This window comes from Sus scrofa, chromosome 9 (assembly GCF_000003025.6).
Source record: "Sus scrofa isolate TJ Tabasco breed Duroc chromosome 9, Sscrofa11.1, whole genome shotgun sequence".
Classification (NCBI taxonomy): Eukaryota; Metazoa; Chordata; class Mammalia; order Artiodactyla; family Suidae; genus Sus; species Sus scrofa.
Genome location: NC_010451.4, coordinates 13,084,707 through 13,099,299, shown reverse-complemented (window position 1 = coordinate 13,099,299; position 14,593 = coordinate 13,084,707). Strand labels below are relative to the sequence as shown.

The following is a 14,593-nucleotide window of genomic DNA, read 5'->3' as shown; positions in this document are numbered from 1 at the left end:
GGGACAGACAGCTAAGCAGAAAAGGGTCTTAAGGTGCCAGAGGTACTAAAAGTGTACTCTGCTTAGGGTTTAGTGTAGCCACACAGAGGAAGGAGGGAAAAGCAGAGTCCCAGGAATGCAGGAATGGTAGGTACTCCAGATGAGGTGGCGCTGGAGCTGAGTCCCAGGAGAGGAGTAGACACTACCAGTGGGTCAGGCAGTGGAGCCTTCTAGGCTCTGAGGAGCAACGTGGGGATATAGAAAGAACAGACTTTGGAGTCCAGCAGATCGGAGATGGAATCCATCCTGCCCCTTAGCAATTTCTGGCCCTGCTCAAGTTACTTCACCTCTGTCATTTTAGGTTTCTAAAATAGTTTAAAAAAAAAAAAAAAGTACCTGCCATCTATGGTACTTTTGATGAAAACAAGATTGTGCATAGAAAACACTAGCACAGTGTCTGGGACAAATTGGTGCCAGGAGGTGAGAACGGATGCTTCCAGACCAGCAGCAGGCCCTTCCACAGCTCTGCTCCGCGGACAGGTGATGCTGCTCCTGGGAGAAGTCCACGTGTTGCTCCAGGGGGCAGGTGGCAGGAGGATTCAGAAGTGAGTTGAAGACCGCCTAAGAGCTCTGCCAGCTGGAGAGGGCTGTTGAGCTGTATAATTTCATTTGATCCTCGTGACAAGCCCGTGACAAAGCAGAGCAGAGTCATCCTTTGAAAGCCGAGGGACCTGCCGCTTGAACAAGGGAGGTGACTTGCCCAAATTATAACCCGCATCCTATGAGTTCAAAGCTAGTCTTCTTTCTCCTACGTGTAACTGACCCCTAGACCTCAAGTGTGTCCTTGGGCACGAAAGCATGGGGCCACAGCTCTTAAAGACTCTCTAGGGCAATCTCGCCAGTGCCACCCTCTTCTGGAATTCACCCATGTGAGAAACGTCACAGAAGTGGCCCTTCTCTGGGTTAGTGCAGAAAGACAGGAGCCAAAGCTGGGGGTGGGGACCTAATCTAAGTGCACAGCCCACCCCACCCCCAGCTCGTTCAAGGATTCCTTTCTGCCAAGGTGAAGAGCACGCATTCATCATGAGTGATCCAGCTCTCAGCTGTCATCAGGAAGCAGAGAGATCCAGGCTGCCCCAGCGTTACACAGCCGACCTCAGGTCGCCCCATTTCTTCAGCCAGCATCAGTGTCATTTGGGAAGATTGATTCTGTGCTACATTATAGGTTAAGGACAGGGGCCGTTTCAAGATAAACAGGACCAACCTCCTGTTATCACCACCCCCAGAAAAGAAGCAAGAGAAAAGCTAAGTTATTTGATTGAAATCACTGTTTAAATAAACAAAAATGAAGGTGCCATCCACGAAAAGCAAGTTTCTGCTGTGGGCTGAATATTGGAAACACAAAAGTGAATAAAATCCCACCTCTTTCCTTTAAGTATTGACAGGATTTGGGAGATAGACACCTAAAAAAATAGCCACCACATTAGGTTAAGTGTCCTATAGCCCTGAGACGAGTAGAGATGCCTTTCCGAAGTCCTCTCTGAAAAGAAAGGTTAGGGGAAGTTTGCCAGAAAAGGTACCATTTGAGCTGATGCCTGAGGACCGAGTGGCAGCTGAACAGGCCAAGAAGGGAAGGTACTTGATGGTCCCCAGAGCAGGAACAGCAGGTGCAAAGGGGCCTGAAGGGGTGTTTGAGGGACAGGCTATCATTATGGCTGAGGACAGGGTATCTGAGAGGAAACGGCGCAAGGAGGCGGGGACAGTAGAGTGGCAGCTGAGCATCAAGGGCTTTGTGCGATGCTGGGCTGGGAGTCTGAGTTAGCCCGAAAGAAATGGGGGGTCCTGGAAGAGAAAGCGTCGGAGTGACAAGTTGGGTTTCAGGTTAGAGCAGAGCAGCCTGAGGAGGACCCAGGCTGCAGGCGGAGACCTGCCCTTTATTGAGAAGGAGGTTCTGGGACAGTGGGGTCCAGACTGGAGGGCGAGTCGGTTCGAGACGATCGTGGTGTCTTCGTTGAAAACAGGAGGGAAAGCCTTGAGCCTGGAGGCCTGGGCCTGTTAGAAGCAGCCCGTCCTGAGCCACCGCCCGAAGCCAGAGACGGTCATGGTGAGCATCCATCGGGGCCAGATGAAAATCTTTGGAGAACTTGACATGAAGATGACATGCCCCAGGCTTCTCATGTCATTCGAAACACACTCTAAAATAAAATTCTGTTTTTCAAAAGGACCCAAACCTTCCATGCCTGATGAGATACAAAATAGCTTCTTTCCAGGCTTTTCGGACCCTCTGACTTGCATCTTCCGGGGGTATATGGTGCCCCTGCTTTGCTGGTCCTCTAGCCCTGCTCGGTCTGCATCCCAAATCCCCCAGCCCAGCGTGTGTCCCGCTGTCCAGGGAAAGTGGCCAGGGCCAGGCCATCCAGCCTGAAAAGAGGGAGATTCCTTTGAATCAGAAGACTTCCCACGGAGTTGGAATGCTAGAGACTACCAATACTGAGATGCAGTTTGAGGACCTGAAGTCATCAGGCCACGTGCAGAAACTGATAATTAGCTTCCCAGGAATTCTGAGTTCAAATCCAGTATGGCCTGGACTTGGGAGAAATTGTCAATCAGTACCACGTGGTGCCGAGACCAGCTCAGCAGGATGGGGCTGAAGAACGGGTGCTGTGAAACTTAAGGAAAAAAGTTAACATGAAACAAAACACAGAGACATTTATCTTAAGTAAAGGTGGGAAGCGGGGGACTCAAGGTCTCAGGGACAAGAGCGCCGCCTCAAGAAACCACACTGCTTTTATTGTGCTCTTGAGGATGACATCAAGTGAGGAGGGGGCTATAGGTGGAGGATATAGTGTTTTTTAATTATTTTATAAGTTCTTTTATTATTTGAAAAGTCACTTAGCTGGTGATGGTTAAACTTTGACCTTTAGGCATTTAGCAATCATTAGCATTTGAGTTGGCTATCTATGCATAGCATTTCAAAGAATCTTCACTGTCACTGCGCTTCCCAGGAATTCTGAGTTCAAATCCAGTATGGCCTGGACTTGGGAGAAATTGTCAATCAGTACCATGTGGTGCCGAGACCAGCTCAGCAGGATGGTCTCAGCTTCCGCTTCTGCAAACAGCCTGCCTGTCTGGGGCAGCCTAGGTGTGCGCCTTGGTTCTCTTTGCTAATGCATATTCTGCTAACACCACTCATAAACCACTTGGCCATGAGGTTCCTCTTTCTCTTATTCTTTAGAGGACATATCGTGCCTAGACCAACGCATTATGTCCTCATTCAGCTGACCCAATGAGTAACTTATGCCTTTAGGTCTTTGTTCTTAAGCTTAAGTCATTTACCAGCACTGCGACTGTTTTTCAAGCAGGAAGATGGGGTAAAGTGAAGCAGGACAAGATGGAGTTTTCAGCAAAGAGCCTAAGGAAATGTTGTAGAAACCTGTCTCGTGACAATGTGGTAGCAAAATTCAGGCTTAATAACAGATACATACTCTGGAGTCCTCTCCAAAAGCCAAAGCAGACATAATGACTAGTCATTAAAATCACAGTTAGGTTTTCGAGTACCTGCTATGTATCATGCTCTATGCCAAATATTTTTCCTATATGATTTTATATAATTCTGTCAAAATAACAGCAAGGTAGCTGTTCACATCCCCATTTTGCAGATGAAGAAAATAAAATGTGAGGCTCAGGAGGGCAGATAACTGCCCCAGGGTTCAGAAGCAGCAAAAGACAAGCTAGACGTGGAACCCAAACTGACCTGTCCCCAAAGCCTGTACATTTTTTCTGCCCTGTGCCTAGAGGCAGTGCCTTCATTTCCGTAATCCGTCTGTACAGTCCTGGTCTAGCTTTGCTTTCCTCTGTCAGCACTGCGTTGTCTTTGTGGCTTTTTTCCAGAAATAGAACTATCCCCAGCCTTGTTCCTCTGTTCTGTTCTGTTCCTGTTTCCTTGGGTGTCGCTGCAAATCACCAACTAATCCTGCAATTCATTTATGTCTGGCTGCTGGTGGGAGACTCCTGGCTCCTGATAAGCATAGCGTGAGCATCGACAGAAGGCGGTGTTGACACTGGCTGGAGTCCCATCTGGGCGGGGACCTTAGCCAGCAGCCCCAGGATGGGGGCGGGGCTGCAGTAAAAGTGCTGTGGGGGAGGGGCTTGGTGTCCAACTCTTGAGATCCTTTTTGTTTCATTTCATTTTGTTTCTAAGTGTTTTTTTTAAGTCAGATCCGTTCATGTTTCTGGCCTGGATTTCCAGGCCACCTACAGTCAGCCTCATGGACAGTCTTTTTAAGAAAACATGGGAGTCGTGGCTCAGTGGTTAAAGAATCTGACTAGGAACCATGAGGTTGCAGGTTCGGTCCCTGCCCTTGCTCAGTGGGTTAACGATCGAGCGTTGCCGTGAGCTGTGGTGTAGGTTGCAGACCGGCTCTGATCCCAGTTGCTGTGGCTCTGGGTAGGCTGGTGGCTACGTTCCAATTAGACCCCTAGCCTGGGAACCTCCATATGCCGGGAGCGGCCCAAGAAATAGCAAAAAATGACCAAAAAAAAAAAAAATGTACTGAGCACCGCTATGGTCGTGGCACCAGGCTGGCCATCAGGGTCATCAGCAAGAGGCTTTTGCATTCATGGTTGGGTGGGAGGGACAGTTAGGCCAACCACGAGGTCAGAAAAATTATTATCACCTCAAATAAGTACATTGTCCCCATAAGACTTTTTTTTTTTTTTTTTTTTTTTGTCTATTTACCATTTCTACGCCGCTCCCGCAGCATATGAGGTTCCCAGGCTAGGGGTCGAATCGGAGCTATAGCCGCCAGCTGATGCCAGAGCCAAAGCAACACGGGATCCAAGCCGTGTCTGCAACCTCCACCACAGCTCACGGCAACACCGGATCCTTAACCCACTGAGCAAGGCCAGGGATCGAACCCGCAACCTCATGGTTCCTAGTCAGATTCGTTAACCACTGAGCCACAACGGGAACTTCCCCCATAAGACCTTTTTGCTGGACTCAAGTGGTGCATCTCTGGCTCCCTGTGAGGAAAGCAGAAAATGCTCACCCGCTGCCGTGTCCTTGTTTTGCAGCCACAGTCCAGCTCACAAATACTACCTGACCACAGACCCCATGAGTGGGGCCGTCTTCCTCTCTGACACCAACAGCCGGCGGTCTTTAAGATCAAGTCCACCGTGGTGGCGAAGGACCTCGTCAAGAATTCCGAGGTGGTGGCGGGGACAGGGGACCAGTGCCTCCCCTTTGATGACACGCGCTGCGGAGATGGTGGGAAGGCCACAGAAGCCACACTTACCAACCCCAGGGGTAGGTCCTTTGGCTTTTCAAACCCCCTAGGTCACCTTTACTGGGGTATTTTCCATTTCCAAAAGATATATGTGTTTGTCGTGGCAAAAAATGTGAGAAAATACTCAGAACCTATGGAGCGAAGTTTAAATTGTTCCAATTCTAATGCCAGTTAGCATTTCCTATCTTTCCTCCTAGTCTTTTTCCTAAGTGTTGTGGGTATGTATTGCTCACCAGAAACAAGCCAAATGAAATCCCATTAAACAAGCTGTTTTAGTAACCTACTTATTCTCCTAAGTGATGTATCACAAATATTTCTCCGTTAAAGAGTATTCTGGATACTCACTTTTAGTGGCTATATAGTATTCCATGAAATGGTTGTCCTATTATTTATTTTTCAGTTCCCTCCTGTTGGATATTTATGCAACCTTTCGTGTCACCGTCTGATAAAAACATGGCAGTGTATGTCTTTGCACATGCTCTCCCATGCTGTTGGAGAGGTGAACTCTGAGTTTCAGTTTTGAGGCCTTCAAAAAGCTGGAGCTCTTCGTATTCACAGTCACTTTCCAGTCACTTATTCACCAAGTATTTACTGAGTCTGCAGTGCCCTGTGCTTGCATAGTTAAGTTCACTGTAGCAGAAAAATAAGACTCGAAGTGAATCACTGAGATGGGGTGGAGGGAGAGTGCTCCCTGAGATGCAGGGAGAAAGAACTGAGCATGGAAGTCCAGAGCTGGCGGAGGTCCCTGTGCCCAGGAGAGTGGGAAGGTTTTATGAAGGAGAATCCAGCTTTCATTTGAGAACCTGCAGCTTCCTTTGAAACCAAACCCTGACATCTGGCACTATTTAAAAATACTATCACTCATGACATTTTTATAGGACATCTCATGAAATGTATGAATTTTGCCCCTCAGAACAATCCTAGGAGATGGACACAGAAGATATTATTACTCCTATTTTATCGACAAGAGCCCTAAGGCTTAGACTCTGTAGGTCATTGGCTTTAGGACCTGTAGGACAGTAAACACTTGCTGATGGGTATCTGTTGACAGTGATGGCTTCTCCTCCAAAAAGCCTTCCCACTGTCCTGGGCAGCACGGGGGCCTCCCTTGGCTCTGAACTCCCATGCACTGGTCTTTGGCCTTGGATCTCAGGAAGCATTTCTCCCCCTCTCATCTAAGTGATTCACATTCAAGTCTTACTTTTCTGCTCCAGTGAACTTATCTTTGCAACAAGAGTCTACTCCATACTCAGAAGTCCCACACTGAAATTCAGACATTGCCACCTAATAGCTGTGTGACTTTGGATGAGTTGCTTCACCTCTCTGAGCCCAATTTTCCTCCTCTATGAAACAGAAATCTACTGTACAGTTGTAGTCCAGATTAGCTATTATCAAGAAGTGAGTGCTTGCTTAGTACAGTGGTACCACAGCACAGGATAAATGTCCCATAAATAGTAATTCCTCTTCTAATTGTTACCGTGTAGCTACATCTCATACAGGTCTCATTTATATTACATCGTCTGTCTCCACATACCCGAAGTGGGCAGGCGATGACTCTGGGCTAACAGTTGTGACCTCTATGGTTCTACCTCCTAACACTGAGAGAATAGCCTGGACTTGCACACAGGGACCCTGCATTGTGATCTTGTTCTGCCAGTCCCGGCTGTGTGACCTCCTCCTCTGGGCCTCAGTTTCCCCAACGCACAAATCGGGCAGATGGTCTCCGAGGGCACTTTCAGCTGCAACATTCGGTTCTCTTAGATTTAAGACCTTTTTCCCTGAGAATTCATATTCTCTCCAGGTCTTTCTCAGTTCCTCTGTACACACGTGTTCTCCACCGTCCCTTGTACCCGCCCCCACAGCACACACGTCATGACAATGCAGTTTCCCCAAAGCCTGTAATTAACTCAGATAGAAATGACAAGGTGCCACGCTGTGCGGACGGAAGGAGAAAAGACATGAGTCTATTTAGCACAACAAAAGGAGAAAAAAAAAGTCATTAATCAGGGGACAGCCAACTTGGCCTGTGCAGCCAACTTTGTAAACAAGGCATCGGATTGTTCCTGGAGCACTCACCAGTCCTCACAGACGAAAAGGAAGACCGACGTGGCCAGGCAGACAAGGAAGCTCCTGTCCCAGTGCCTGGAGAATGTGATTAGTTTCCATTCAGGCAGGGACAGAAGAAGGCTTCCCCTACTTTGAGGCTGTCCCGTGCTCAGCGTGAAGTCGGTCTCCAGCCCTGAACAGGCGGGAGGAACCACAGCTCCCGTAGGTGCTCATCACTCAGAGCCTCTTGGGGGTCTTAACTCCACCTTGCGGACCAGTCATAGACAGGTGGAGCCTGGGATCAAGCGCACAGCGGGTGTCCCGTTCTCCTAATTGTAGTCGTTAATAATGACGGCAACTGTTACAGGTCAGCTGTTATTATACGCCTTTTGCCCATGAAGAAGCAGACTTGGAAGTAAAGTGACCCCCCCAAGGTTATACAGCTGGGAGCTTCATACTTCAAGGGTCTCCGCCTCCATGACGCTTTGACCCCTTCGTTCAGTTCCTGCTCCAGAGAAAACTGAGCAAAACAAAACTGACCAGAAGCTCCTTTATTTCACCCCACAAGCCTGCAGGATTCTCTCCCTCCCTGAGTCCTGACTCATTTGCATGCCCCCCCAACCCCATCTTGTCTGGACCGTGTTTTCCCCGGGGGCACATCCTGTCTGTCTCTCAACCCCATGGCCCCTGAGCAGTTCACACTTGGATAAGGGAATGTCTGACCTGTGATTCTACTCTTGGGGTGTCAGTATCACCCGTGAGCATTTTTAAAACATGCCTCATCCCAGTCCCAGCCACCCTGTGATCTAGTATTTCCAGGAGTGAAAGCAAGCAGGTATATGTTGAAAAAACTCTTCCGGTGATTCTGATATACATGTCACCGGTTAAGAAGCTCATTTACTAGCGTGGTTCTCAAACTTTGATTTGTATCATCATCACCCAAGATGCTTGTCAAAAACACAGGTAGATGCTCAGGCTCCACCTGAGAAGTTCCAACCAGGCACCTGGGGGTTGCATTTCAGCAAAGGTACACATGGGTGTTCACACAGAAGTGAGAAATGACAGATGATTCACATACACAGGTGTTTCTTCACACAGAAGTGAGAAATACAGATCCAGAGCAATCCCTTCACTTCCCAGCGGACAAGGCAAATCCAGGGACATCCAGTGACGTGCCTGAGGTCACACAGCGGTCAGGGAGAAAGTCAACAAGTGGAAGAGTCTAGCAAACAGAGGGAATGACGTTGAGTAACGGTTCTGACTTCTCCCTTCAACGTGCCTGTTTTAGAAATTAAATTCACCAGTGTTTCCTACACAAATCCAAAGGATTCCTTTCTTTAGACTCTAGACTTCTGAAATGACCAATGAAACTAAAATCGTATAGACGGGAAAAATGTGAAGGATGATTATCTTGGAAGAAAAGATAAACCGTCGTCCAATTTGATTATTATAATTACAGGTTCTTCAGAAGTAGGTTAATTTAAATACTCCACAGGGTTTTGGTTTGATTTTGTGTTTTTGCTTTTGTTTGCTGTTTTAGGGCTGCATCCACGGCCAATGGAGGTTCCCAGGTTAGGGGTCCAGTCGGAGCTGTAGCCGCCAGCCTACACCAGAGCCACAGCAACACAGGATCCAAGCCACGTCTGCAACCTACACCACAGCTCCCGGCAGTGCTGGATCCTTAATCCACTGAGCGAGACCAGGAATCGAACCCACACCCTCATGGTTCCTAGTCGGGTTCATTAACCACTGAGCCATGAAGGGAACTCCGTGCCACAGGTTTGACACTGGACACGTTCTTCCTTACCACCAGCTCTAGCGCTTCACAAACTCCCAGACGCTATGGGTCCAGTGTCGGTGGGTGGCTGGGATGATCGGTAGAAATGGACAGAAGCAGCCAGACGGAAGGACCAGGGCCCCGGAGAATCCAAAGACCTGGGTTCTAATTCCTGCTTTGAGTCATTCACTCCCAGCCTCTGGGCGTCTGCCTCCGTGTCTTTAGAAAGGCATGAAGGAGTTCCTGTTGTGGCTCCGTGGTTAACAAATCCATCTAGGAACCATGAGGTTGCGGGTTTGATCCCTGGCCTTGCTCAGTGGGTTAACGATCCAGTGTTGCCGTGAGCTGTGGTGTAGGTTGCAGACGCGGCTTGGATCCCGCGTTGCTGTGGCTCTGGCGTAGGCCGGTGGCTACAACTCTGATTCGACCCCTAGCCTGGGGCAGGAGCGGCCCAAGAAATGGCAAAGACTAAAAAAAATAAAGAAAGGCCTGAAGCCTGTGGGGAGGAGCTAATCACATCGGAGGGGGAGGTGTCCGAGAGAATGCGGGTTGTCACCACCGCTAACGCTGAGTTCCCTGTGGTGGCTTCTCTGCCCCAGGCATCACGGTGGACAAGTCGGGCTGATCTACTTCGTGGATGGCACCATGATCAGACGCATCGATCAGAACGGCGTCATCTCCACCCTGCTGGGCTCCAACGACCTCACCTCCGCCCGGCCCCTGAGCTGTGATTCTGTCATGGATATTTCTCAGGTAAGGAGAAAGCGCCGCCTGCTAGAGCCCTGGGCCTGCACACGCGTCCGTGGCGGGCACCCAGCCAGCCTGCCGGCTGCTCATCTCTGCTGCACAAGGCTGCTGAGCACGGCCCTGGTGCAGCACGGAGGACACGCAGATGAGGGGGGCACGCAGGGAAGTGGCCCCGGGCTCTGGGAGTTCACCGTCGGGGTGACAAGTGCGTGGCAGAGGCCGGCTCTGGGGACAGTGAAGAAATCTTCCCGAGGAGGCCTCGAAGGCAACAGAGCCTCACACAGAGTGGGTTTAAATCCGTCACCTCCTGAATTCACAGCCACTTGAACATTGCTCTCTTTCTCGACTACAAGCTGCATGAGGACAGGAATTCTGTCCATCTTTTCTGTCACAGAAACCAGGGTACCTGGTACACATAGGAGCACAACCAGCATTTGCTAAGTGATGAGCTGGTTGACTAATTGATTGAATCCCAGCTCCACCCCCAACTCACTGGCGGCGGTGGGGGGGGGGTAATCCGCTGAGGTCCTTTGAGCCTCACTTTTCATATCTGTAAAATGGAAACCATTGACACTGGCCTGGCAAGATGGCCTTGAGAGTACATGGAACAATGCCTGCAAGGCTTCTAGCCCTGCTTGGCACTCTGGAGGTGACTGATAAACAGAATTTCTAGTCCTGTTTTTCCAAAAAGTGACATTTGTGCCGGGTTTTGAAGGTGACATAGGAGCTTGATGGGTGACAGAAAGAGAGGAGGTTCCCATCAGGGTGCAGCGGAAATGAATCCGACAAGGATCCATGAGGTTGCAGGTTCAATCCCTGGCCTTGTTCGGTGGGTTAAGGATCCAGCATTCCCATGAGCTGTGGTGTAGGTTGCAGACACGGCTCGGATCCTGCACTGCTGTGGCTGTGGTGTAGGCCAGCAGCTGCAGCTCCAATTCAACCCCTAGCCTGAGAACCTCCATATGCCATGGGTGCAGCCCTAAAAAGCAAAAATAAAATAAAATAAATAAATAAATACAAAAGAAAGGAGACAAGTCACCCGAAAGGAATGGCGTAGGCAAAGGTACAAAGATGTTAATGGGCCCAGAACCTTCAAGGAATGTTGGAAAGTTGAACACTGAGCATCGGGTCTTTGGAAGGAAGGAGCAGGAGTTGAAGCAGAGGGTGTGCCTTGGGGCCGGTTCGGGAAGGACTTAACCTCAGCACACCAGTGTTTGAACCTTCTCCGGTGGGCACCGGTGTCAAGCTGGGAGAGACACAGAGGCCTGGCTGTTCATCGTGTCCCTAGTTTGTCCTATGACTTGACAAGGGATGTGTCCTTTGTTGCTGTTAGGTCCTTTGCCAGGACTGGCGGGTGCTAAGTCAGCGACTATCCAAGTTGCCAACATTAGCAAAATAAGGAAATAAGGAGACTCGAGTCACATTCAGTGGCAAATGGGCATCAGCAATGGGCACACTTAGCTTTATAAGCCCCCTTACTTCTAGGGGCGCCTGCACATGGGCCCTTTGCCTGACTGCAGACCTGCTTCCTATGCTCCGCGGGCATTGGGCAGTGGAGGCTGGGAGGCCTCGCTGGTCACACCTGCCTCGCTGCTGAATATGTATCCCGGCGCCCCTCGCCCAGAGCCTCGTCTCTTCTCATCCGGTGCTGGCGTGGTTTCCCTCTGCACCAGCTAATGTGATTGTTATACTCCAGCGTGGAATCTCTTCTCTGCCACTCGTTTTTCCAATCTGGCAGGCTTCCCCTTGCCGGCTGCAGAGTTTCCCTCTCCAGTCTGTGAGCAAAAGCTTGATCTACCCGTCAGGAAGCTGCCACGGCCTGAGGATGAGCATCCCAGTATTTTCAATTCTCAAAATGGGCCCTCTACCAGCCAGCACAGGGAGCCGAAAATTTTCCATCCGCACATTGGAAAATTGTTTAATTTTAGCTGGAGGTACGGCCAAGCAGCCGGATCAAAGGCGAGGGAGACAACGGGTCCTATGGTGTCAGAGAGGGAGGATCCAGCACTTGGATTCAGAAATCCTAGACTGAAATTTCTATGCCCTGGTCCTCACCTCCCTCGTTTGAATCTAAGCATGGGGTTCTTTTTACCAAACTTTCCAATACAGACATCAACTCTTTTTTTTTTTTTTTTCTTCCCTTGGCCATACCTAAGGCATATGGAAGTTCCCAGGCTAGGAAACAAATCCTGAGCCACAGTTGCAACCTACACCACAGCTGCAGCAACGCCAGAACTTAACCCACTGTGCCAGGCTGGGGATCCAACTCGCTGCTCAGCAGAGACCCAAGCCACTGCAAAGACAATACCAGATCCTTAACCCACTGCAGCACAGCAGGAACTCTGCCATCAATTCTTATATACACGTGTGGGAAGGGGGCCTGGCTTTTGTTCTCAGGGTGTCTTCTGTCAGGGACACACGGCTACCTTACTGGCCCATGGGAGCAGGGAAGTAAGATAGAGAGATAAGAACATAGCTCATATCCAGCACAAATGAACATCTCCTCAGAAAAGAAAATCATGGACTTGGAGAAGAGACTTGTGGTTGCCTGATGGGAGGGGGAGGGAGTGGGAGGGATCGGGAGCTTGGGTTTATCAGACACAACCTAGAATAGATTTACAAGGAGATCCTGCTGAATAGCATTGAGAACTATGTCTAGATACTCATGTTGCAACAGAAGAAAGGGTGGGGGAAAAACTGTAATTGCAATGTATACATGTAAGGATAACCTGACCCCCTTGCTGTACAGTGGGAAAATAAAAAAAATAAATAAAAATAAAAATAAAAAGAACATAGCTCAGAGGCAGGTGAGAACCCAGGAAATTGGACCATCTCCTCTGGGAAGAGACGAAGACAGGGAGGACCCGGAGGGAGGCATAGAGCAGAGAACACAGGAGACGTTGCAGGCTGTTCTCAGCTCTGCAGGCTGTGGCCACCAGAGGCACAGCGTACCCTCTGCTCTTAGGCTCCAAAATGACTTCCTGAGAACTTACTATGTGCCAGGCACTGTTAGGAGTGGGGATACAAAGATGGGCATGACTTCACTTTTCTCGTTCGGCTGTCACCATAATCCCTCGCGGTAGGTAGGTCTTATCTTCCCATTGCATAGATCAAGAAACTGAGGCTTGATGAAAGAAAATGGGCTTATAAATGCAGAGCCCTGTGCTGGAGTCCATCAGGAGTGTGGCAATGAAATTTTTTTATGCCATTACGTCCCCAGATTGCCTAGCACAGTGTCTGGCAGCTATTAATAAGGGGTTGTAACTACTCATTCTCTGCATTGCCCGAGGGGTGGGGGGCGGTGGCGAGAACTGAGCTGGCAAGTGAGGTGTTCTGACCGCAGAGCCCTCGCGCTCTCTGTGCTGTTCACCCGTCATTTATTCGTTCATCCATTTGACAGTCCATTTTTGCAAATAACTGCCACAAGGCAGTCGGCTCAGAGTGCTTTAATAAAGGCATTTAAAATGCTCCAGAGGACAGGATGAGGGAGCGCCGTTCCATCTCAGAAGCCTAGACTGTGGGAGCTGGAGGGCCCTCAGAAATTGCAGAGTCTCATCCCTCCATTGTCAGGACGGGAAACGAGGCTTCTGCATGATCATCACTAACAGGGAGGCCAGATCAAAGCAGGGCAGGCGCTTGGTCCAGAACCATCGCACACGGGCACCTGACTCCCAGGGCACTGCCCCTTCTTTCCCTCCCGGGGGCCTGTGTGCACGTGGGTGTGCGGGGAGAGCGGGAAAGCCTTGTTCTGCCCTTCCCTTTCCTCTCCCTCCCCCTCCCCTGGCTTCCTCTCCCCCCACCCATCCCGGAGCCAACTTTTCATCATAATGACAGGCAGAAAGGTCTAGGCAAGCAGGTCCCCAAGGTGCCAAGGGACCAGAGGGCATAAAATATTTAGCAGCCAGTGTTGACAAGAAATGGGCTTTAGGAAGTGAACATTCCCCTGTCACTTTAGAGTAAACTGTGTTCTTGATGCAGCCAAGGGCTGCTGTGACGCCGTGCTCTCCTTGCTGGCGCTGCAAGCCTCAGGCCCCCAGTGCAATGAGGCAGGGGGACCCAGGCTGGCGGTGAGGGAACAAGCAGGACCTGCCGAAACCTGAGAATGGCCCTGAGCTGAAGGGGCGGATGCAGGTGGCCACATCTGATATGCATATAATTTTCTGGAGTGTCTTTTTGTGTGCGTGTGTGTTTTTAGAGCCACACCCATGGCATATGGAGGTTCCCAGGCTAGGGGTCCAGTCAGAGCTGTAGCTGCCAGCCTAAGCCACAGCCACAGCCCCAGCATCCCCAGATCCAAGCCGCATCTGCGACCTACACCACAGCTCACGGCAACGCCAGATCCTTAACCCACTGAGCGAGGCCAGGGATTGAACCTGCATCTTCATGGATGCTAGTCAGATTCATTTCCACTGAGCCACGACGGGAGCTCCCTGGAGTGTCCTTTTACAGGAGTAAACTACCACATGCACGTTGCGGAACATATAAAAAGTTGAAACTTAGAAAGAAGAAAGTTAAAATTGGCTCTCATCCTGACATGGTTAACGTTTTGACGTATAGCCTCAAGCTTCTAATCTCCCTTCTACCCATAATCTGTCTAATTTATTGCTGTATTTTTTCCCCAATTGGGATCACACTGTGCTTACCGTTGTGTAAACCATTCTTTCCACTTAATACATGGCATTTTCCCATGTCATTAAATATCCATCTATAACCGCACTTTGAACTGCTACCCGGAGTATTCTCACTTACGGGTGAGCAA

At 49.7% G+C, this 14,593-nt stretch overlaps 1 protein-coding gene across 1 annotated transcript in view; it reads left to right on the top strand.

Moving 5' to 3' along the window:
- The window catches only part of TENM4 (teneurin transmembrane protein 4), a 786,343-nt gene that overhangs the window by 727,658 nt on the left and 44,092 nt on the right, over window positions 1-14,593 (top strand). The window contains 4 exon segments of the mRNA XM_005667171.2: window positions 5,053-5,132; window positions 5,135-5,284; window positions 9,687-9,701; window positions 9,704-9,840. Of these exon segments, the coding sequence (XP_005667228.2) occupies window positions 5,053-5,132; window positions 5,135-5,284; window positions 9,687-9,701; window positions 9,704-9,840 (382 nt within the window).